General features: G+C 55.6%; 1 protein-coding gene across 5 annotated transcripts in view; it reads right to left on the bottom strand.

The window, feature by feature from the left end:
* The window catches only part of SYT2 (synaptotagmin 2), a 182347-nt gene that overhangs the window by 6829 nt on the left and 151504 nt on the right, over positions 1-24014 (bottom strand). For 4 of the 5 annotated variants that reach the window (XM_074977593.1, XM_074977594.1, XM_074977595.1 and 1 more), the window contains 7 exons: positions 16632-16829; positions 13977-14146; positions 5137-5262; positions 4480-4647; positions 3767-3934; positions 2625-2742; positions 1610-1743 (listed from right to left, as the gene is read on the bottom strand). In XM_074977593.1, the coding sequence (XP_074833694.1) occupies positions 1610-1743; positions 2625-2742; positions 3767-3934; positions 4480-4647; positions 5137-5262; positions 13977-14146; positions 16632-16812 (1065 nt within the window). In that variant the 5' untranslated portion in view covers positions 16813-16829. Of the gene's footprint in view, positions 1-1609; positions 1744-2624; positions 2743-3766; positions 3935-4479; positions 4648-5136; positions 5263-13976; positions 14147-16631; positions 16830-21133; positions 21249-24014 lie in introns of those variants that run through there. The other variant, XM_074977597.1, reaches the window with a different exon arrangement.

Below are 24014 nucleotides of genomic sequence, written 5' to 3'. Positions count from 1 at the left end.
AGAGTCGCTACACACACAGAGCCTGGCTTGAAAACCAGCCGTTGGCTGCACAATGGCTTCGTTTGAAATAAGCTCTTCCCAGCGCTAGGGCCCCCATTTCGAAATAGGCCGTAGTCCTAGTACGATGAGGTTTACCAGTTTCAAAAGAGCCCCGCTATGCTGGAATTATTTCGACGTAGCAGTTGCGTTGTGTAGACCCTTGCTAAGGTAGTCTGGCCTAGCAGCCGAAATGACGCACCCAGAGGGGGCTTGTGCTGGTTGTAACTATTTCACTTTTATACAGAAAAACCAAACTTGCACCTGTGACCAGCAGAGTCATAGTGGGCCATGTTGGTGGGGGGGGAAGCAGGCCTGAGGTCCCATTGGTTACACCCCCGCATGCCATTAAGCACAGTAGGGCTGCAGAGGGAGCAGGTGGCACCAAGCTCAGAGCATGAGGGCGCCAGGGCTGTGCTGGGGCCCCCAGGGCAGCATGTGAAGGGGCTGGGGCCAGCCAGGGCTCCCGGCTGGGTTATGGGCTCTCTGATGCCAGCAGGCAAGGGGGTATCAGTGTGCCGTGGGCGCCAAGGCCAGAACATGAACAGCCTGGGACAGCAGGGGGTCACCAGTGACCTCATTTGCCCAGAAGCTCCTTTCATTATAGCTGATACATGAGATGGAAAGGACCCACCATGAGTGATTCAGGGGCTAAACATGCCTAGAGGTGCTTAGCTTCAGGTCCCCATTGGTGCCCTTGGCCTCCCTCCAGCCCTGGCTCAGGGGCTGCAAGGCTGGCAGGCCAGGGAAACCCAGCTTTCTGCGGGGTCAACCCTGAAGCTGCTCAGACTCACTTGACCCCCAGCACTGTCTGGCGTGCTCTGCCCCTCCGCCCTCCGGCTGCCATTAGCGCTGGTTGTTTTGGAAGTGGGTCTGGACCTTAGTGGTGGGAGTAACCTCACTGGTGGGGTGAGGCCCAGGACCATAGTCATGGCAGTAATTTAAAATAAAGGGGTTCCACTGCAGAGACATGGACCAGCCACCGCTTGAGCTGAGACCAAAGGGAGCTCCAGGGACTGGCAGGCCCCAGTGATAACTGTAGCCTTTGCCTGGTTTTGACCCCGGCTTGCAATATTGGCTCTTGTGTTCCAAGCATGCACCCCCCACTCCACAGCAGGGACGTTACACAGCTGAGTACCTGCTCCTTATTAGTGTGTGCAAAATGCTGGCCCAGTGCCAGCTCCCATCTCTGCGCCCCGGGGGCTGCCCAGCTGTGGCCCAGCGAGGACCCACAGCTTGGACCGGTGGCACCGCACAGAAGGGACACCGTGCACTTAGGTGGTGATGAGCAGAAGAGATTGAGCAATGGTGCCACTAGCCCCGTCCTCATAGCTGGGGGTGGGATCAGGAGTCGGCACTGGAGGAAGGGTCAGTCCATGCTGGGAACACAGCCAACACAGCCATCTCCTCTGCTGCCGGGGGCAGGGGCTGCCTAGCTCGTCCGAAAGCCTGAGTGGAGTCTAACCCCTCCAACCAGGGGATCCCAACTGAGTCATGTGCGCTGTCCGTCACCCCTCCCTGTGCCCCACCCTAAGCTCCCGCCCCCACAGATGAGAATTCTTGGCACAAAAACCTGGATCTGCTCAAAGGGGATCTCGAAGCTGAAGGACTCATTGAAGTAGGGGTTCAGGGTCTTCTTCTTCACAGTGGTCTTCTTCTTCTTCAGCCTCTTGCCATTCTGCATCAGGTGGATTTTCACATAGGGATCTGCAGGGAGAGCCCCGAAGCAGGCGAGGTCAGAGCCAGCCCCACCTGTGGGCATGCGGGAGCCAGAGACTCCAGGGCAGGGCCACCGGGCTGGGTTTGTCTGGGACGCGGGGCAGAGCCGGGCTGGGGGGCTGCCAGCCCCTGAGGCAATGGCTTCGGGACAACCAGACTGCGGCCATCAGAGCACTCTAGCAGAGGGCGACCGCTGGCCACACTTCCCGAAGCCAGTCACCCGCCGGGTTAGAGAGGGATTTCCCCTCCTCTGCCAGCATGCGGGCCGGGGGGGGTGGTGGTCTCCATCCGTTGAGGAGCAAAGATGGCCAGGCTGGAGATGGGAGAGCCATGGGCACCAAGTGTTCTCGCTCTCTGATGCCCGGCTGCAGCGTGTAGGTCGCTTGCTGGGCTTCTCTGGGGCTCCCATCCATAATCATTTCCCTGACTACGCAGGGACCTCGGGCACTGGGGCGCCTTGGCCCTGCCTCTTCTCTGTCGGGGGCACGTAACCGCCCAGTCTCAGGGCTGGGCCAATTTTAGCTGTTGGGTTTAGAGTAGAGGTGCCAGGCGGCCTGCGATCACTGGACCCTCAGATGAGAGGATCTGTGTGGTCCCTCTTGGACTGGAGCTCCATGTCTCCATAGCCCACCAGAGCCAGCACTGAGCACCCAGAGCTCTCATTTAAAGCTGCTGAGCCCTCCCCGAGGCGCTAGGCAGCGGTGGGATGGGGCTGGTGTGCCGGCTCAGGAGCAGTGCTGCCTGTAATTTGAGCACTTGGACAGGCGCCCAGGAGAGACTGAGGTGTTTCTATTCCTGGTGCACATCCACACATAACAGCATTTATTCTGCCCGTGGCCAGACACCCGTAAACGTGGCTCTGTTCTTACCGGACAGGCCCCCCACGTCCATCTTTTTCAGATTCTTGGCTTCCAGGATGCAGACAGTGAGTTTTCCGGCAGTGGGCACGTACCGGAGTGAGATGCAGATATCGCCCAGCTTCTCTGGCTGTTGAGCCGGGGTGAAGCAGAGGTCAGTGCCCTTCCATGGCCGGGTATCCCACAAAGCGCAGCTTCAGCACTGAGACGCAACCCTTCGGGGAACCATGGGAGGTGATCCAAGAACCACCTCACCCATCAAGCTAGGCCCCTGCATTGGACACTGCACTGCATTGCTGGTGCAGGCCAGCAGGAGGTCCATGGCAAGGGGGTGGACAGCTCTGGTCCCCAGCCGGGGGGAGAGGCCAGGCCAGCTCTAGCAGTTTTTACCTGATTTATGGCAAGGGTTTTGCATAAGGAAGAAGCCTTGCAGTGGACAGGGGGAACCAGAATTCTGTGCAGGTCTCAGGACACAGCCAAAGCCCATGTTAAATTAGGGTTTGACATTGGTGGAGGATGCCTCAGCTCAATATGGACCTGCACACAGTGTATATTTAGCACTTCTCCAGTGCTTTCCGTTAGATTATGTGCCAACAGTCCTGAGTCTGGCCTCGCGAAGATTCAGCATGATCATTAACCCCACTGTGCACTGGGGAAACTGAGGCACCAAGGGGTAGTGACATGGCAAAGTCAGGCCTAAAATCCCATTTTGCACGCTACCAGTCACATAACCCCACCACGTCTTTCTTTGCTGCAATCCATGGGCCCTCCTGTTTCCAGAGAGGTACAGAAGAATCCTGTTGACTTAATCATGAGGCTAAGTGAAGTCCCAAGGTCACATGCTATGGTGATGGCAACCCTGGGAATAGAACCCCCAAGTCCTAACACATAGTCCCCTTCTGCAGGTAGAAGACTAGAACCTTGGATGCTCAGCACCCTGCTCTTCATTCTAACCCACTCTCCTGCATGGTACTGACCTCCCATTGCAGGATGGGTCCACTATCGCCTATCCCTCCAATACAGCACTTACAGTGAGACCTCTCCTGGGGTGACCTTGACAGTGCTACAGCTCCCTGGTGAGCCCAAATCCTGGCTCTTGGCAGCGCACTCTCCGAACCCACCTTGCACTGGCTAGACCCATCCACCCATCTTACCTCCTCCTTCTCGCCGCCCTGCAGGTCTCGCCACTCCTCAATGGGCTGGCCTAGGTCCACTGTGTTCATGGGCACCTTGACCTCCCCAATGATGTCATGCTTGGAGAAGCGATCAAAGTCATAGATAGCCATCACCAGGGTTTTTCCACCCAGCTCTTGGTAGGGAACCTGTAATGGAGATGGACCCTTACAAACCCTTGCTGTAGCATGGGGCCTGCTGTAAGGAGGGCTCTGACCGGTGGATGCAGGATCTGACAGTCAATTCTGTACTGCAGTGTCACAGGCCATGACCCCTTCAGCGGTTCTTGCAGGGTGTGACCAAATTTGCCATGCGTAGTGAGGGCTCAGGGCGCTGGTCAGTACTTAAGAACTTTGCAGTCAGGGCGACTGAATTGGTCCTCCAGCATTCTTCTGGCAAATTATTTACCTGTACCAGAGAGCTGCAGATCCTTCCCCAACTCCTCACTGGGGCAGGCGGGGCAGAGGCAGAAGGCTGTACCTGTGGTAGGTACTGGCTGGAAGGTGGACATGCGTTCTGCCTTCCGACAGGTGACACTGACTGAAGTGATGCTAAAAAGACTTCTCCCACTCATAACACCCTGGCAAGGGCAGATGTGGGGCTAGAACCCAGCTGTCCTGACAACACTCCCCTGCAGGGCAGAGTGATCAGGACTGGGGACCACTATGCTGGAGGAACTGGGAGGGGGTCTCACCTTGAAGACGAAGGTCTCATTGAAGACTGGGTTGAGGGTCTTCTTCTGCACTTTGGTTTCGTATTTCTTCTTCTTGTCCGGGAGCAGGAAGACTTTGACGTAGGGGTCTGAGGTGCCCCCCATATCCAGCGCCGGGAGTTCGGCTGCCTGGAGGATGCCCACGGTCAGCTGGGAGGGAAGAAGGAAGTTCACCTTGGTAAGATGTTGCTCCTGCTCCACATGGCATGAAAAAGATCCTAGTAGATCTTCCACATTCCCTCTGCCCCAGTCAGCTGGGGACAGTGCTTGGTCACCCTCACCCCCACACCCTGCTGCAGCTGGGGGGGCCAGAGATGGCCCAGAAACAGTGCTGCCTTTGTCTGCCAGGCTGGGGGACCAGCGGAGAGGCACCTTCCATCCACCCTCCCCTTCATCACAGGTGCATGATGAGAGCTGGAAGGTCCCTTACAAAGGATTTGTGGAACAGTCGCAGTTGGCACAACAAACTCCCTCCCCACATCACGACTCTTCGCAGGCACCTGTGCTGGCCAAAGGCTGGCGTTCGCCCTGCTCTTTGGCTGCAGTTTCCGGGGGGGAACATCCTTCACTCAGCCCCCACCCCACACTGCCCTCTTTCTACAGCCTCCCACGTTCCAGACCCTCTCCTGCCCGTGTCACCTGGTTAGCCTGGAAGTCGTAGTCCAGCGAGAACTGCAGTTTGCCCAGGTTCTCTGGCTCCTTCTCCTCCTCCTCCCCTTCTCCCTCCGTCAGGCCCGTCTCTGCATCGTCGTCGTCCTGTTTGTTCTGCAGAGGACACAGAGCCTGCCTGCTCAGCCCCCAGGCTGTGGACCCTGCCAGCCAATCCCACCCTCGCGCATGCGCTCTCACACACACAGCTCTGCCCCGGCTCGGTGCCAAGGACTGGCAGCCCGGCATTCATGCATGGGTGTCACTGACTGAGAGCAGACCCAAGGCTGACCTGGGTTCTGTTCAGGGGGCTCCCTACAGACACAACCAGGCCCTCCTGGATGGAGACCAAGACCCTGCTCTCATGTGTAACTAGTGCCCTAATGCAGGTGAGCTCTGGGATCGTAAGGACCTGTGATGCAGCTGTCCTGAGGGCTGTCCGGTCCCAGCAGCATAGCTCTGGCTATGCTCACGGCTCTGTCACAGCACAACGCTGCCACTGGGACAAGCTGTTGCAAAGCAGGAAGTTACTGGGTGGTCCAGGCTGGGAAGGGAAGTGAGAGGTCACTCAGCTGTCTCTGAGATGCCTTGTCCTTGTGCAGGCACTCTTGCCCAGAGCTGTTTAGCTGGCGGTGTCTGCCTGTGTTCCCCATAGCCGCTTGTGGGAAAGAGCAGACCATGTCCTGCTCCACCTCCCACTATGGTAGGACTGTCACGCAGAGGGAAAGGAGGGCAGCTACTGGAGCACCTGTAGGGACAAGACATTTTGGAGAATGCCAATTACTGCCCAAGGAAAGTAACTTCCCCTCCTTTAGGAGTGCCTGTCCTCATGGTGCTCATCATGAGAATGCTCCAGCGTAGCACCTCAGTGAGGAGGTGGATTCAGGGCAGAGTTCAGAACAGCTTCACTAATGGCTGTGTCACTCGGGTGGCATGTCCCAAGGTCAAATGATGTGAAAATGTTTTCCTGGAGGGGGTCCCTTCTCAGGAGGAATGGGGAAGTGGACTGAGCCCTGGGGGAATGAGCACGGGCTTGAGGAAGGGACGCACTTCTAGTTTGCCAGGAAAACCCTCCAAATACTATTGGGAGAATCTCTGGGTGGAATCAGAGTGGCTGCTTATCCTCTCGCCAAAGAAGGTGAAGAGCGTGGGGGAAACCCGGCAGGGCAGAGTGCTGCACAGGGAGAAGGCCAGAGTTCTTCTTGTGTCCAGAACATAGCGTGAGGCCTATGATAAAAGATCAGGCATGGGATGTCCTCACCCATATGGAACTCCAGGGACCCATTAGTGAGGAAACGAGAGTGGGGACACAGGGTAATGGTCAGGACAGACCCCTATGTGTGATGGCCCCTAATTCAGCTGGCTGTGAGGAACAAAGTCTTGGTGGGCAGATAGCAGAATGATCATGGTCCCGGGGCTTCGAAAGGAAGCTCTCGCCACACATGACACACTCAACTGAGCTCCCAGGGTACAGCAGGCTTCTGCACTGCAGGAAATAAAATGCGTGGCTTGAGCATTGGTCCCCCAAACCCAGGGTTGTGAGCTCAATCCTTGAGGAGGCCATTTAAGGATCGGGGGCAAATAAGTTTAAAAAAAAAATTCTGTCAGGGATGGTGGTAGGTCCTGCTGTGCGTTCAGGGGCCTGGACTCGATGAGCTCTGAAGGTCCCTTCCAGTTCCCTATGATAGGCGTAGCCAGTGTGGGGCGCTTTTGGGCCTTGGCCAATGGGCCAAAATGGTTGCTTGGATGAGAGGTGACAATGGAAAATGGGCCTCTCTTATGCAGCTTGGGCCTCTTTCTAGGCAGCCCAAGGACATGAGCACTGTGCTGTCTGAGGCTTGCTGGTTCTTCTTTGTAGATGACACGTGTATGATCACAATGTTGCCTTAAGTGCATGGCACCACTGAAGAGTCGAGGCCCTTTGAAGAACTGGTCTTCCACGGTGTTTTGCACCTGCCTGGCCAGAGCCAGGTGATACAGGGCATGGCTATGTAGCTGCCACATCAAGGGAAGCTTGCAGCACAGTCTTCAAAACTGCCTGACTCTTCTGCATCCCCATGATTGCCAGGAGCTGGAAACGCTCTCTCTTGTCCTGCGGCACCAGATCAGTCCAATGTGAAAGTTTAGAACACTTTGTGAAGTCATCGGTCACCATTGGGGCCTGGGAGTTGGTGACTCAGAATGGAAAGGAGACTTTTCAGTAGCTGATATGGCCTAGGAAGTCCAGACATTCAAGTTGTTCATATCGGTTGGTGCTGATTTGCAGCAATGCTGCCCACCTCTATCAGCAGCAGCATCGACAACCAGAGTGAAGGGTGGGATAGGACAGCAGGTGCTCCAAACTTTTGGCTGGGACATAGTATTTTTTATCCTTCCTCTTACAGGATGGCGGCTGGAGTCAGCCATACGGCACAGGCTGAGAGGGTACCCTTCCCCGAGGAGAGGCTTGCAGAATGTCCTCTGAGAGCTGCTGATCCTCGACTTCCTCCAGAGGGATCTGTAAAGCTCCCACTGTGGACTTCACTGGGTCCTCAATGGCCTTGAATCCTCCAGGTAGGACAGTGGAGGGGGCAGAGCTCCCTCATCAGGGGAGGAAGAGGATGATGGTGTCTCCTCAGTTTTCAAAGAGGGCTTACTTGTGAACAAGGAGGCTCCTGAGGAGGTTGTTGGCCAAGAGTCCTGATGGATCCTCTTGGGTGATGGCACCGCATTGACACAATTCATGGGAAGAGACCACATGAAGCCCTTTGGGGAGAGGCATAAGGGAAAGAAGCAGGTCCCTGCGGGCGCAGACGGGCCATGCATTGACTGGCTCCTGGGGTTCTACCCCTAGGGAACGCGTCGAGGGAGGAAGGGAGAAATGGGTCAGTAGAGAAGTCTGGAATGGAGACCTTTGAATCAAAGACAGCATCTTCGCACATACCGGGTGGTGGAGCTAATGGAGACAGCACCAGGCTTGGACAGGTCCTAGGGACTGACCTGGCAATTGTGATGGTACTGGTGGGCGAGTGTTTCTATGAGGCTGTGACAGTTCTGGCAGGTGCTGGTGGTAAAGGCCTCCCAATACCTCAGCAGAGGAGATTTGCTTCTTCCAACCCCTGATGATTCCTCATGAACATGGAACCTGAGAGGCACCGGTGATGCTGGGGGTAACTGCTCCGGGTACAAGAGTACCAGTGACAGATCCCCTTGCTCTGCAGAGGCCTGGGTGAAAGGAGATGGTAGCAGGTGCTAAAGCTTCTTCAAAGAGTCCTTCCTCTTCAAGGAGTCCTTCTATTTGGAAGAGTCCAGTTCTGGTACCGATGGGTTCATTCACTGGTTGGTGGTGGGCTTGGTACCATGGCTTCTAGGATCTTCAACTGGGCATATGGGCTCCTTGCTCACCGGTTAAATCAGGTAAAAATACATGTACAGATGACTCATGGTCTATGATGTCAAAAGGCAGCAGAGATGAAGTGTTCTGCCAGTTTCCCTAAAGTCTTTCAGGGCGGCCCAGGATAATTCTGGGGATCTCCACCTACATATTCAGCTTTCTGCACTGTTAGAATCCAAACAGCCGAGAGATGAACAATTGGAACTTGTGTCCCTATTTACTGCTTCTTCTAAGAGAAGCCAAGTGAACAACAACAGCGCCCAGGGAGGTCCCATCTTCATGGAGGTTGGCGGGCAGGGGAAGGAATGTGCTTAACAAAGGCTTTGATCTCACAAGCAGTGACTGTTTGCTTTCCGTGCCCAGAAATTGTCACTCTCCCATTCGTGTTCTCCACTGGCATTACACAAGGCTTCCTTCTCCATTGATGGGTCCTTTAGTTGCAGGAGTATACACAGTTTTTCATGAAGTTTAATCACATTCTTATACATCTTAATGTCTACTCTGAACAATGCTAACATGGGCGTGAATTGGCCTAGCTTCCAGTGATGGGTTTGTCAGATCCTGGCTGATGCCAAGGTGTCGGCCAGGACTGGCATTTGGCTTAACAACATCACACACACCATGGAAGGCAAAAACATTTCTGACTTGAATCCTAGGGTCTTGGGCTCAAGCTGCCAGAGAAACTCCTGGTTGAGAAGGTCTGAGAAGAGAAAATGGGAGAAGAAGAAACTCCCTCTTCAAAAGTTATGAAATTGTACTATGAAAATAAAATGACAACAGAAAACGGCAAGGTAGCAGCCACTACTGAAGTCTCTCTCTAGCTGCGGGTGGTTTAGCAGGAGCTGGAGGGGCACAGGGCTGATTCTCCTACATGCCCTCATATGGGAGCATGAGAAGGCATAGGGGTAAGTGCGGACCTACAGACGCTGCAAACAAAAATACTTCCAGTCAAGAGTACACAGGCAGAGTGGCTACTGGGCCAGTAACTCCAAGAACTACAGGAGCGACCTGTGATGGGTGGGGGCCATGACCTCCATTCAGATGGCCCAGGGAGGGAAATGGGGATATGGCCTTTGCAGTAAAGGATTTGAGTAAGGGCCCTAACTCTTTCCAGTGGTGCGCCCCAATGCGCAGCTCTGGCTGATCTGCAGCCAAAGCCAGCAGGAAGCTATTTAAAGGGCTGGCAGGGACCTGGGTTGCAACAGGACAGTACCTGTAAGAAATTCGTTACTTTCCCCCGGCTACAGGCACCCACCTACCTCCAGGGGGATTTAGGCCTAGTGGTCGTAGACAATCTCCCAAAGACAAGGTTCAGTGACTTGCCCAAGACCTGTGGTGGAGCAGGAAACTGGATCCCAGGCTAGTGCCCAGACTGTGGGGCCATGCCTCCTCTCATGTTTAGCTGCTACATATCAATATGCTGGAGCCAGGCAGGGTCTCGGAGTGATGTGGCAATGAGCTGCTAGACATGAACGAGGCAGGGGGTCACAGCCACAGCTCAGCTGGGCCTTTCCCCTCTTGCCTCCCCGATCATCTCCTCGGACGCAACGTGTCGCCGAAGTGCGACTAGGCACAGTTTCCCACCACGGCCGTGGAGGCCTGGGAGCCCCAGCTGCCCGGTCTCCTGCAGAACGCTCCAACATGCATTTGACCTGCCCTTGCAGAAGATTTAGAGCTAACGGGCGCATCGGACAACTCCCCTTTCCCCGCTTTTGCTCGGCTGAAAGAGAAGCGACGTTCACTTTGCCACCTACCATGAGTTGCCATCCAGGTTAGTCAGAAAACATGAAGACAGAACAACACAGAAGAAGGACAAGGAGAGCACAGAGAAGGAAGAGAAGGACATTATAGAGACAGCCACCACATAGATAATCAACAACAGCCCATGCACCTGAGAAACAACAGACTCCACCCTCTGAAAGGCACCGGCTGAGCCTGTATGCAGGAGTGGGCTTCACTTTCAAGCAGCGAAATTTGGCAAATTTTGTCTGGGCCAGCTTTGATTTTTGTATTTCGACTCAGCCAACCACTGAAAGGAGCTGGCCCATTCGTGTACTTTGCCCTCTTTGTCCCTGGGAAAAGCCAATTTCATCTTTCCCTTTCATGGAAAAGTGCCCAGGAAAGCCACTGCAGTCCAGTGTTTCTCTGGAACCCAAAAGCACAAAGGAGAGAAGAGAGAGGATATGATATTCCCACCAAAGACAATACATTTCCTGGGACAATACAATTCCCCACTGTACAACCAGTGTCTGAAAGGGCCAGACAAGGAGGGGCACAGGGACATTGATGAGGAAAGAGGGAGAAAATGAAGTCCCTGTGACCTGTTGGCTAAGTGTGCATGGCCGTGTCTCCTCTGGCTTACAGCTACAAGCCCAGCTACTGGTGCTGCCCTGAGCAGAGACGCTCCTGTTGCTCAGGTGAGTAAGGTCTATCTTTTCAGAGCAGCCCAGTGCTTTCTGCTCAGTGGCGCTGATAACTGCCATAGTAGTAGTAGGCATCCTTCAGTCTGCATAGACTATGGATCCCGCCCTTAAAAGTTTCAATTGAAGACTTCTTTTACAGCGTCTATTGTGACTATAAAGACCCACACGAGAGTGACAGTCCTTGCTGCAAAAACTGCAATAGGCAGCTGCTTATCCAGCTCTTTGGGGATCCCCAGCCCAGCTACGAACTGCTCTGAGGAGTTGTGCTCTTACTGAGGTCACAGCCTGGGAATAGCAACTTCTCCTTTGTACATGCCTCAGCCCCGAGATGTTGCCTCTATCTAGATGCCTCCCACCAGGTGGCAGGACCATCCCGCCGCACACTGCACCTTTGGTGCTCTGGAGCTAGGCTGTACCCCTAAGGCTCTGGTGTGCTGGTGGGGTATGGGGTGGGAAACAGCTTTGGCCAAGAGGAAACTCCAGGAGAAACGATCCCTTTTGGAGCTATAAGCAGGTCTGTCCCTCCACCCCCAGATGCAACATATTATCCTCAGTTCCCTACCAGGTACTGGGGGACAGCAGAGATGCCAAAGGGTACTAGCAGGTGATGCACTGGGCACAAACTGGCATGATGGGGCAGGCTTCTTGCACCATTCTCTACTGAGCACCTGCCATGCTGCCCCTACAAGTGTCTTCTCAGAGACATGGGGCTGGCAATCACAGCGGGGCTTGGGGAATGTGGCTTGGGGAATGCCCTGATAGCAGGGCAGGGTAAATGCACAGCACTTGGAGCGGCAGCTCACTGAGACAGTTGGTCACCAGCGATCAGGTGTTGGTAAGACCCTCCATTTGCAGAGGAGCAAGTCCCAGGCCGCTCTTCATTAAAATGCCTCCTGCAAATGGCCTAATTCATCCCAAAGACGCCAGCAGCGTGGGCTATACAGGGCGCAGGTCCCACCCTGCTGCCCCACTTGTCAGGGTGAGAGCCACCGAAGAACTTGGCTGAAACTGGGGGTGAGGTTGGAACCTTTCCCATGGCTCCGTACATCTGACCTGCTGGATTGCTACAGGGCTCTGCTGCCAGGGGGCTGAGTCCCACCAGCAAGGACAACGGCATAGCTCCGAGATGCCAACTACAAGGGGAATGGCTAGTTGATTGCAAAGCTCTAGCTGAGCTCTGAGAGGCAAGTGCTTCAGAGGAGGCCATAGCTGGGGCTTTGGGATCATATCTGCTCTCCCATATCTCTGCACCCGCCGACTTACCGTCTGAATGGGATCAGCCCATCCTGTTGGGCCTGGTTTCCACCAGCTGCCAGAAGTTGGCCTGTCAGCCCTGCTAGTGGGCAATTGCAGGCAATTCCTGACTTGCCGGGGGCATGGCTGCTGGCACAGCTGAAGAGAGGGTTAGTGCTAGGACTTGGCATAGAATTAGGACTTGGCGGAGAGGGAGGCATGGGCAGGGCCTACCGGTTTGGGCCCAGAACGTCCCTCACCACGTCCCCAAGTGCAAAGAAAAGGGAAACGTGGTCATGGGCAGCTGGGGCTGAGATTCTGCCTGCAAAGACACCCATGAAAACTCATTGGGCACTTTTTCAGGAGCAAAAGTACAAAAAGGCATTGGGGTGGAGATAGATTTTGCTACAGCTCTGTCAGCAGATGTCCCACTAACACCTGGGGCCTTGTTTATGGGGTGCCATAGACCAACTAAGATGCTAGCGCTCCTCTTCTTCTAGCCAGAAATGGTCTCCAGGAAGGACCCAGGCAGTGGGTTGGAGAAAAATTAGGATCCTGTTCTTAAACATATGCCAAGTCCTAGAACTAAACCTGACCCTCAGCTCTTGCATGTTTAGAATCCATGTTCTCACTGGAACTGTTCAGTTCCATGACTTACTCACACAGCTCTTCCATTTAGCAGCTGTGATTGTTATCTGAAGCACTAAAATACCCCAAGAAATGCTGCTTGCTCTGGCTTTCTGGCCCAAATCCCATGAAGCACCCTCGTTTTGAGCACCAGTTTGTATACTCGAGTGGTTTGCCGCGTTTGATCCCATTGCTGGGTGATCACTGAGCCTGAATGCTGCCTTTTAAGGATGCCTTTCATCTCAGCCTCTCAGGGACTGGCTGATCCTTAAAATGTGAGAATGACTAAAAGTGAGGAGGGAATAGGGAGGAAGAAATCATGGAACCAGCTGAAATTTATGAATGGCAGATCAGAGAAAGGAATCTGCTGGTTTTTACCAGCCTGATCCTCCCGGCTTTAAAAGCAGACAAGGATCCTGTGGGGAACTTAATTGTTACGTCGAATGATAAAGAACAGCAGGAGCATTTCCATTCCTTGACAACAGAGGAGTGAACTCTGCTTATCGAGCTTATGTATAGGAAGAGTGGAGAACTCTCTGTAACTTCCTGTTTTCCCTTGACCATCTCCTATGCGTCCTCTAGATTTGGGGGAAACAGGAATATTAATATGGGACAGTCGATATTAATACTTGTGCAAAGAGACACCTCTGTGAAAAAGCCAGCCTGGATGTATAATTGTAGGTAAGGTAGAGCAAGGCCCAGCTGGCGGGTTTTTTAGCTGGCATCATTCATACATTTGTAGGTTCAATGAAGTTGTTCTGCTGCACAGGACACCCTCCATCTCAAACCCTGGTTGCACATGGCAGGTTAACAACGAGTAAAGCAGCCTCTCCCCTCTACCAGCCAGCCATGCTGCAGAGGGGAAGACCCTATGTCTGCTTAGCAAAATAGCTATTTTCCGCCCAGAGCCTCCTGCTAACTCCTCACGTTGGTTAAGCCCTCTCCAGTGCCTCGTGGGAAGGAAACCCATGCTAGGGCAGCTAGTTCGTAGCAGTAGCGTTCAAATCCTGCTCTTGGCCCCAGCTGAGCTGGGAACTTTTACTGCCTGGGTCTGAGCCCAGGATTACAGCCCTGGCCTTAGCGATACAGGGCTTTCTTTTTCCCTCAGTACAAATCACAAGCAGGTGCTTCCTAACATAGGGACCCAGGTCTGCCTTTTCCCAGGGGTGTTTTACCTGGTTCCCTGATTTCATGTCCTTCATGTTCATGGCATTCTTCATTCCCTTGCCCTTCTCCTTCTTGTTTTTCTTCTTCTTGCAGCAGCATTTTTTGCAGATGCAGAAGCAGCAGGTGAGGATGAGCAGGCCGGCTACCACCGCAATGGCAATCAGGGCCCAGGGAGGGACTGTACACAAAACAATGCCGGCCACACCATCACCCTGGTGCCACTCCCCACCCCACCCCGCAGGGCCCAGCGCCCACACAGTGCAGGAGAGCAAAGCTTCCGCAGCGCCCCTGGGTATTTCTCACTGCTGGGGCGCACACATCCGCTGTGCTTTGCAGGGCAGAAGCGAGGAGGAACACTGTCATTTGGCCTGTGAGAACACACTATGTGATGTGAAATTACCCTGCAACAGCCTCCTCCCAATTGGCCTAGCTTACCACCTCCAATCCCACCGCCCAGCTACAACCACCTCTGCAGCCTTCCCCATCCCAGCAGCCCCTTATCGTAGCCAGAGAGGGAACGCACAGGGAAGATGGATGGAGGGTGGGTTCTTACTCGCACGAGGAGAGTGGGACGCTGCAGCAGCTTTAGCTGGACACAAACACTTTTAACATTAGCTGTCCCAGTGTCTTGTGATGATTGTGCAAATCTTTAGCCCATGTAAAACACCTGGCAGATTAAATTATTTACTGGCTCCCAGCAAATCCCCAATATAACCATTCCGGGAGCTCAACTGCCAGCCAGGGGGTAACCTTACCTCTTGCCCCAAGCACAGATACTACGTTAATACCCCTCGGCACTCTGTGGTAAATCCCCATTTACCTGCCCCCTGTCACTGCTTGGCACTCCCCCTTGCTACCCCCATCATGCCCTGGTAACGCCCCCCCCTTACCCCATTGCCAGACACTCCCTGGTAACTCGCCACTTACATCCCTGTGATGTGACCAGATTTGATATTGGATACGGAAGCCATATATATCTCCCCTGTACATCTTGTCACCAAATATAGTGCCGGGGGGCGGGGGGTTGGCTAATGAAAGCTGATGATGCCCTGAGTCTACGTATGCTACTTATACATCTGTGCCATGTTTGTATGCAAAGTCATAGAGTTTAGCTCTGTAGTTGTATTAAGGCTGTTTTAGGACTAAGATTCACAAGAGGAGGTGTGATCTCAGCCCCAGCCAGGGTAATGGACTGTAAACAAAAGCTCAACAGCCAATGGCCGAGTGTCACAACGGCCTACCGGAGTCAGGGATTCAGACTCTCCAGTGCCTGATGGGAAGCAGAAAGGGCTTTTTCCTTCCACAGGAGAAACTATAAAATGGGCCTAAAGTCTCCATCTTGGTCTTTATTCCTTGTTCCTATTCCAAGAATCCATGTTCCAGCTGGTCAGCTCTCCAATTCTCCAGTAACTAAGACAATGTGACCCTGGAATTGCACCCTTTATGGGGTGTAATTTTAGAGACTTTCGAAAATCACCAGAGACCACCGCTGGCCTGCGTCACAGCTGTAATTGACGCACGTAAAGTATCGCTTGAACAATTTTTCTTTCTAACCCTGTTCTTTCTCTTGTTGTTAACAGACCTTTAGATTTCAGATTCTAAAGGAATTGGCATTTTCATGGTGATTTGGGTACGATCCAAGTATATCTTGACCGGGGACTGCGGCTGGACCCTTTGGGGCCTGGGAGAATCTGTGTGGTATGGGTGAAATAGGTTTTAAGAACCACGCACCTGAGCTGGGGTTGTTACTCTGGGCTGGTAGAGCAGCTGGGAAGTGTGTGGGTTTGCTTGTGTAGCTTCTGGCTGGCCAGTGGGGCTGGAAGAGGTGCTGTGGGTGGCTGGTTGGATTTGCCTTAGTGAGAGGGAAATCCCAGCCCGGGGCTGTAAGTGGATTTTTTTAAGCAAAGATACCCTGGATTGATCTTTTAAGATGTGCCCAGAAACCCCATCCTATTACAACCCCTCCCAGACACTCCATGGTACGCCCCCCACTTACCTCCTCCCTGTCCCTGACACTCCATGGGAACCCCACACTTACCTTCTCCCTGTCCCCGACACTCCATGGGAACCCTCCCCCCCACTTACCTCCTCCCTGTCCCTGACACTCCATGGAACCCCGCCCCCCACTTACCACCTCCCTGTCCCTGACACTCCATGGGAACCCCCCACTTACCTCCTCCCTGTCCCCGACACTCCATGGGAACGCCCCCCACTTACCTCCTCCCTGTCCCTGACACTCCATGGAACCCCGCCCACTTACCTCCTCCCTGTCCCTGACACTCCATGAAACCCCCCCACTTACCTCCTCCCTGTCCCCGCCACTCCATAGGAACCCCCCACTTACCTCCTCCCTGTCCCCGACACTCCATGAGAACCCCCCACTTACCTCCTCCCTGTCCCCGCCGCTCCATGGGAACCCTCCACTTACCTCCTCCCTGTCCCCGACACTCCATGGGAACCCCCCCCCCACTTACCTCCTCCCTGTCCCCGACACTCCAAGGGAACTCCCTGCCCCTGACTGGTTCATGGGTTTCAATCTCCAAGGCCTGCCCTGCTGGGCTCTAGCTGCCCTAGGCTGATGCTGGGGCCCTCCTCTAGCAAGCACTGCCTGGGCTGTTTTCACAAAGGGGTGCTGGGGGAGGGACCACTCAGCAGTTACTCACGGGGAATCTTGTTGAGCTCATTCATGAACTTGGCCCTCAGCTTGGTGAATAAGTCCTTATTGCCATCGGCCAGGCTCGTGGTGTTGGTGACAGTCTCCATGGAGCCCCCTGGCATCGTGGTGCTGACGGGCTCCAGAGCCACCACGGACTCTGGGTTTTTCTTGGAGCCCATCCCCAACATGGTTAGTTAGGGGTTTCCTGAAAGACACAGTAACGTTGCCAGTTATGCGCCAGCCCCAGCCTGACTCTCTGCTCTGGTAGTCACCCAGGAAGTGTTTCTGGGGTGATGTCCATACCCAGTTCCTCCTAAGCCTGAAAGCTCAGAAGTTCTCTGGAAAGCTTCCCCAAAGCAAGCCTGCTTCATTACTCCCCTACCAGCGGGACACAGAGTCTGCCAAAGTGAGGCACAGCCTGGGTGTCAGGACTCCTGGGTCCTCTTCCCCCAGCTGACCACCAGAGGGGTCACAGAGGAGCCATGACTCCTGGCCTGGGTTCTCATTTCTGTCTCCAACTCAATGTTCTGATCGGGGGGTGCGTGTGTGTGTGGGAGGAGGCGGGGTGGGGGCGCTAGGCACCCCAAATCATTCATTCATTTGGAACTGCTGCCCAACCCATGCCTGCTCGTCCCCCAGAAATGCGGCATAACGAGAGCTAATAACCTCCCATCGGCCGTCATAGGCAGCGAGTTCTAGGGGCCCTTGGTGTCCCAGCACCAGCGATGGTCCTGGGCTAGGGCCAAGCTCCACCAAACCTCCCCACCCGGTGCCTCCTGCATCCCACTGGCTGCCCCCACTGTGATTTACCCTGACGCCACCACCAACAGCGCAGCAAGGTTTGAGCTGCTCCTGGCTGCTCGCTCCCCGCAGCTGCAGGGGGTGTGTCCCTGAGGCCGAGGGAGAGGAAGGTGGTGTCTCCATACCGTGCGCTGCCCCTGCAGCCAGAGCAGCGCATGGCCACACACCGGCCGCAGGGCCACACCTGCAGGCAGAAGCTGCTCTAACCCTGCTGCGCTTCTGGTGGCGGTGGCGGGTGCCTCCTGCTTTGCGCTGTAAATCACCCGGGGGCAGCAGGGGGCCAGGGAAGTGCTGAGGGCGGCAGGTGAGCTGCAGCACCCTAACCCCCCCAGGAGTCGTTGTAAGTGTGGTACGGCCTACCCATGCCCCCATGCCCTAGTGTGCACCCCACCCCTCCAGAGCCTGCAGCCGCTCCCTGCAGCACCACAGTCCTGCCCCAGCTTCCCTGCAGAGCATGCACCCAGGAGTCCCACCCTCTGCCCCAGCACCCAGACCCTGCACGCCGGCTCCTCCACAGTCCCATCCCTCACCCGCCTGCAGCCAAACCCCCTCCCAGAGCCTGCCCCTCTCCTCTCCCCAGCTCCCTGGCAGAGCCTTAGATGGGGTGGGAGAGTTGGGGGGGGGAAGGGCGCAGGATCAGCCCATGCTGGGCACCACCAACACTTCTGCGAACCTGCTCCCTGTCCCCCTCCATGATTACTTAGGGGCTTTGTCTGCATAACAATGAGCCCCAGCAAGCGGGGGTGGATGTACATAGCCTGCTGTGAGCTCACGGTTCCTTGCACGCTAGTTCGTCCCACCTCAACAGGACTGGCTCAAAGCCCTCCCAGGAGCCGGCAGTGCCCATCGGCCCCATGCGCTCAGACTGCAGCACTCCTGCCGGAAGTACAGCCCAAATCATGCCCTCTTTGCTGCCACTGAATTCTTTGCATGCACCAGCACGTTAAAGGTGCAGGTAGGGCGCAGCGACAGGCTGTGCTGTGACCTTAGCCTCTGCCTGTCAGGGTGCCAGAGAAAACGCCCCCCCCCCACCCCTCAACCCATCGGTACATGTCCAGCAGCCACAACAAAGCAGCCCCTTGCAGGGCTGGCGACAGACTTTGCCAGGCCCTGGGCAATGTGCCAGGGGGTGGCGGGTGAGGTGTGGGGCATTGGGGGAATGTGGCAGGGCAAGGCCAGCCAGCCCTCTGTCACCTTGCCAGTCCCACCCCTCCCTGAGCGCCACCCAGCCCATGACGTGCAGGGCTCCAGACGTCGGCACCTGCAGCTCGCCCCCCATCAGGATCCCCGTCCCTTTGTAGCCATCTCGCCCAGGCCCATCACTTTGCGAGCTCCCTACAGTGCTGTAAGACCCTATGCTGTTGTGTGTGCAAGGAACAGGCCTGGGCCTGGAGCCAGGAGATTTCGTCCCAGCCAGCTCGGGCCGCAGGACTCCTGTGCACCATACCAACACCCCTGGTAGACTGGGCCGAGACAGTTTTTACTGTGAAGTTGCCATGGAAATCCAGTCACCAGCTGCCTCCAGCCAAAGCCCTTTGTAAACAGTCAGGCATCACAGCCCTGCAACCCCCACCCCCACACCCTGGTCGGGGAGCCGTGCCCCTTTCACAGATGGGGACAGTGAGGCACAGGGTGAGTGAGTGTCTTCCTCAAGCTCACACAGGAGGAAGAACCCAGGAGGGCCCATCTCCCAGTTGCCACCAGTCCCTCAAGTAGGCAGAACCCTCCTGAGAGGTGCCAGTAAGCTGCTGGGCTGTGTCTGACGGGGCTCTCGCCTGCCTGTCAGCATCCCCAGCAGGCGCTGGGTGTCAGTGTGGCGGTGGCACTGTATGGAAGGCCTCAACAAGCTGCCATGGGGCTGTCACTGCTAATGGCTGCGAGGTGACCCTGACCAGCCCGGGAAAGGGGCAGGGTTGTTCTCCAAGGCAGTTCAGCCGAGGAAGACCCATGGTGCACAGCAGCATCTCTGGCTGGCTGGGAACTGACAACTGCCAGTAAGTGTGACAAGTGAAGCGGGAGAGGACCCAGCAGTCAGCAGGAGCACAAACCCCACAGGGAATGGAAACCACTGGCCTCTGCAACCCCTTCCTGAACAGGGTCAGCAGAAGCCTCTGCAGCGCTCCAGACTGCTCGGCACCTCCGCAGGCTCCTTCCCAAACAGCCTCCGGAGCTATGCTGCATTTCTGGCTCCCACACCCCAGATACCACCCATGCAGCCGGGTCTTGCTCTTGCAGCAGCCTCAAGGAGGCAGCAGGGGTTTAAAACAAGGCTCCTAAGATTCAGACCCCAGCTTGCTACAGGCTCATCAGATGACCTCAAGTAGGTCACTCAATCTATCAGTGCCTCGGTTTCCCCCTGTGCTCAATGGGCACAATAACAAAGCATGGAATAAGCAGGTTATGCTGTGTTATTGAACGTGACTGTTAAATCTGTAGGAAGCTAAGCAATCCACATGGCCACCCCAAACTGGGTGTTTGTATGTTACAGATGGTAAACTCCCAGCTCAGTGCAGACAGCGCTTTTCAGAGGAGGGCATTTTTATTAACAGAGATGAGACCTGAGGAGGAAAGATCCCAGGCACATGCAGGATGGATAGTCAATGAAACCCTTTTATGGGGATGTAACGCCAACAGACCTGGGTTGCTAGCACCAGGGATAGGACCTGCAAGCATAGGGTCAAAAGCCCTACCCTCTACCACGTGAGCTAAAGGCCAGCTGGTGCTCAGCCCTAGCTGTCGAGCAGAGACTTTACTCACCCCAGACGAGGTCTCAGTGCCTCTGGGTACTACATGAGCATCCCCAAGAATGAAACAAAGAGCCCCAAGATACCAATTCTCCCTTAATATTATCATTGATCATATGTATTCCTGCCTCTAGGGCCAGGCCCCTCTCATGCTACCTGCAGTTTAAACACAGAACAGAACAACACATTATAAGCTCTTGGGTGCAGTCACGGGCACTGCCTGGGGAGGGGGAATATATATGTGTGTGTGTGTGCGTGTGTGCGTGTGTCACCCAACACTGACACATGCTGTGCTTGGATGGGGGCTCTAGGTGTGACCTACTTGCACATAACACTAGAGCTGCAAAATATGGCTCCCAGGTCAAAGCTGGCCTGCCAGGCTGCAGGATCTGGCCCACGGGCTCAGCGGGAGCCTCGGGCACCCTCCCCGCCCGGTTTGCCTCCCCACGCCTTGCAGGAAGGCCGGCTGCAGGGCCGTGTTTGTCGGTGAACAGCTGCGAGCCGAGGGGGGGATTTTACGTGCTGCCCCCTGCTCCAGATCAATCTTGCAGGGCCCATGGGCTGGCTTCTGGGCTCACAGACGCATGTGGCCCCACACCCGGCTTTTCCGAGGGGCCAGCCGGACATGGAAGGTGGGGAACCGGTTGGGGCTGCTGGCTGGGAGTCTCCCAAGGAAGCATCTCCCAACCAGAGCCTGCCTCTGGCACCTGCCCTCCCGCCAGCCCTCCGCCTCCTCACTCCTGCCCCTACCCTGCATAGCTCAAACCTCTGCCCTGCCCCCCCCCGACCCTGCACCCCAACTCCCTGTCCTACGTCACAGCCCAAACCCTGCACCCCCTCCTGTGCCTCAGTTCTCTACCCCAGGTCACTCCCCCAACCCAGACCCCACACCACCTCTTGCACCCCCAGGCTCCCCCCCTGCAGCTCCTCTATCAATGCAAGAGAGCAGCCCATCACCACTTACCAAACTCTGGTTCTTTGCTGGGGTGTTGCACTAGGCTCCTCGAAGCCCCACAGAGGAAGCTAAGGGTTTTCTCCAGTCCCTTCCCACTGCCTAGGTGCAGGATATAAGTCTTCACCTGGTTCCAGCCGGCCACACGAGCCCTGCTTCTGGGGAGCGGCGAGGCCAGGAAGCAGAGGACTCTGCTGATCTGCACACCCAGCTGCAAAGAGGCCGACAGCACAGCCGGGTGGTGCCAGGGCTGGAGTGCACCTGGCGATTCCCAGCCGGCTGAGAAGGGAGCTTGGCACACGGAGCAGACGAGCAGCCTGGTCGTCTCCCAGCTGGCGCTCAGGGGCCAGCACTCCGCACGCGCCACCAAACAAACAGATCTGCTTTCTGTGATGGGTAGGATGAAGGAGGTGCTGATGGCTGGGCGGGGGGTGGGGGGGGTTAGACAGACAGGCTGGGCCCTGGCAAGCAGACTGGGAAGGAAGCTGGACTCACACGAGGAATACTTTGGGTGAGGGAGACATCCTTCCCGATCCCCCCCCTCTGCCAGCAGAGCCCAACAGCCCAGCCATGGCCCAGCCAGCTGCATGGAAAGGGTGAGAGCCTCTGCCCTGTCCCCTCAGCGGCTGCACCCCGGGCTCCTGCTGAAACGACTGGCTCTCTCTGCACCGCCGCACCCTCACCAAGACCCCAGGCAGCCACGGGTGCTCAGCACCCCCGGAGAATCAGGCCCCGCTGAGCCCCGCATTTGGAAATTTGGCCGTATGTGTTCCGAAGGTCACCAAGCAAGTTGGTGGCAGAGCGGGCTGGCATTCACTCACTCTCTTGCACGCACTCATGTAAATGCACACGCGCGCACGCACACACGAACACGCCATCGCATGCTGGCACACGCACATCCAAGGCAGCTCAACCTGCGCACCTCCTGCCTCAATGGAAAAGGCCTCAGACCCGTGTGTGTGTGTCAGTCCCTTTAGCTCCTATTGCAAGTGCCAAGCAGGACTGGCGCCTCAGAAAGGCCCAGCTCCTTCCTGAGTTACAGCACAGTGCGGCAGCCACTGCTGGAGCATCTGAAGGACAGGGAGCTCATCCCCGCAGCCTGCACAGCCTTGGCTCACGCAGCCTGGGCAGCGGCAGAGTCTGGCAATTCAATCTCTGCGCCGCACCGGTGCCGCTGCTCGGCGGCTGTGTGAGGGTCAGTGCTGTGCCTGGAGCTCAGGGCAGCAGGGCTCACACAGCGAGCGTGTCGGTGCTTTTCGCAGGCTGTGGCAGCAGCCCCCTGCTAAGGCTGCCGCACGCATGATGCTGCACTTGGCTGTAGGGTTATAGGCCAGCCATTCCTGGCGTGAAGGTGCGGTGACCTCCACCGCTGGAGGGGCTGACGTGCTGGTGTGAAGCTGAAGGACGCGGGACGAGTCCGGGGTGGAGGCCTGAGACCACCAGGCAAGTGGCACTGAGCCTGGATCTGCCCTGTTGCCCCACCACACACACTCCCAGGGCTCCCCTGCCACTCCTGGTGCTGCTCACAGCCCCATCCCATCTCACCCGCGGAGCTCACTCAGGTCCATGTGTCTGCCAGGAAAGCCAGCCAGGCTCGTCACTGCATGAGCCCCCACCAGCTCTCTCTAGTAACCACACGGCCGCCCTGCCGATCATGCTGTTCCAAGTCCCAAGCACCTTTATTCAGTCTTGGTATTCGTGTCCCCTTCGGAATCAGAGATGGAGCTGAGCCCCTGGCTTCAGCCTTCCCCTGCAGACTGGAGGGAGACTGGAAATCCCAAGCCCCGGCTGTACTCAGATTCAGTGACTAGCTCTTCTCTCGGGACCAAAGCCTCAGGTCCAAACACTCTTTTGAGTACTGGAAAGTTTCAGATCCGAACTCCGGGACCCAGGCCATTCGCTGCCAGGCCAGGCTCTTTCAGCGAGGCTGCTCAGTGCCAGAGAAAGGAAACAGCCATCTACTTCTCCCCAGAGCGGATCAACGCAGACCTCCCTGCGTGCCTGGCCGGTGCAATGCAGCAGCACCACCAGCTCTGTCTCCAGAGACCAGATGGTCTTGCCTCTCTCCTGGAGCCACTTATCATGGGTTACAGACACAAGTCCCACACTGGGCTGAGCAGTATCAGAGAAGGAGCTGTGCTAGATTATGTTAGTGATTTAAGAGTTTGCGTGTTACTGAAGAAAAAACTTCACACCACTCTTGAGAGGCAGGCAGCCGAACTGTCTTCTGTATTCAAATTCGGCGCATTAACACATGGTTTGAACCAGGATGGGAATTTTCTGAGTCACTATAGGGGCTCGTTTGCATACTTGGCTTAATCTAATTCTTGACCTTCCCCCTCCACCTTCTACCCCTCTGCTCTCTGATTTGCTCACCTTCATCAATTTTTTTTCTGATTTGTCCTCCTTGCTTACTGTTTTTGGTTCTCTTTGCCTTAAATATTGAGTCTGTTCTGGTCTGGCTCTGGTCTGAAGAAGTGGGTCTGTCCCACGAAACCTCATCACCTACTAAATTGGTTTGTTAGTCTTTAAAGTGCTACTGGACTGCTTTTTCATTTTGATTGGGCTGAGATGTTTTGTGTTCTTGTGATGCCGCAGAGCCACAGACCAGCAGCGCAGTGTGCCAGGAGCTGGACAAACACAAACAAAAAAAAGAGCCTCCATGCCACTAGGGGCTCAGAACCTAAGATGATTCTTCTCCACCAGGCAGAGGGGGCTGACACAGAGGGCTTCTGCTCTGTGGTTTGAGCACTGGCCTGCTAAACCCAGGATTGGGAGTTCAGGCCTAGAGGGGCCATTTAGGGACCTGGGGCAAATAGGTTTAAAAAAAAAAAGGTGGGGGTGGTCTTGGTCCTGCTGAGAGGGCAGGGGACTGGACTCAATGCCCTCCTGA

Source organism: Carettochelys insculpta, chromosome 26, assembly GCF_033958435.1.
Source record: "Carettochelys insculpta isolate YL-2023 chromosome 26, ASM3395843v1, whole genome shotgun sequence".
Taxonomy (NCBI): Eukaryota; Metazoa; Chordata; order Testudines; family Carettochelyidae; genus Carettochelys; species Carettochelys insculpta.
This window is presented reverse-complemented; position numbering and strand designations above follow the sequence as displayed.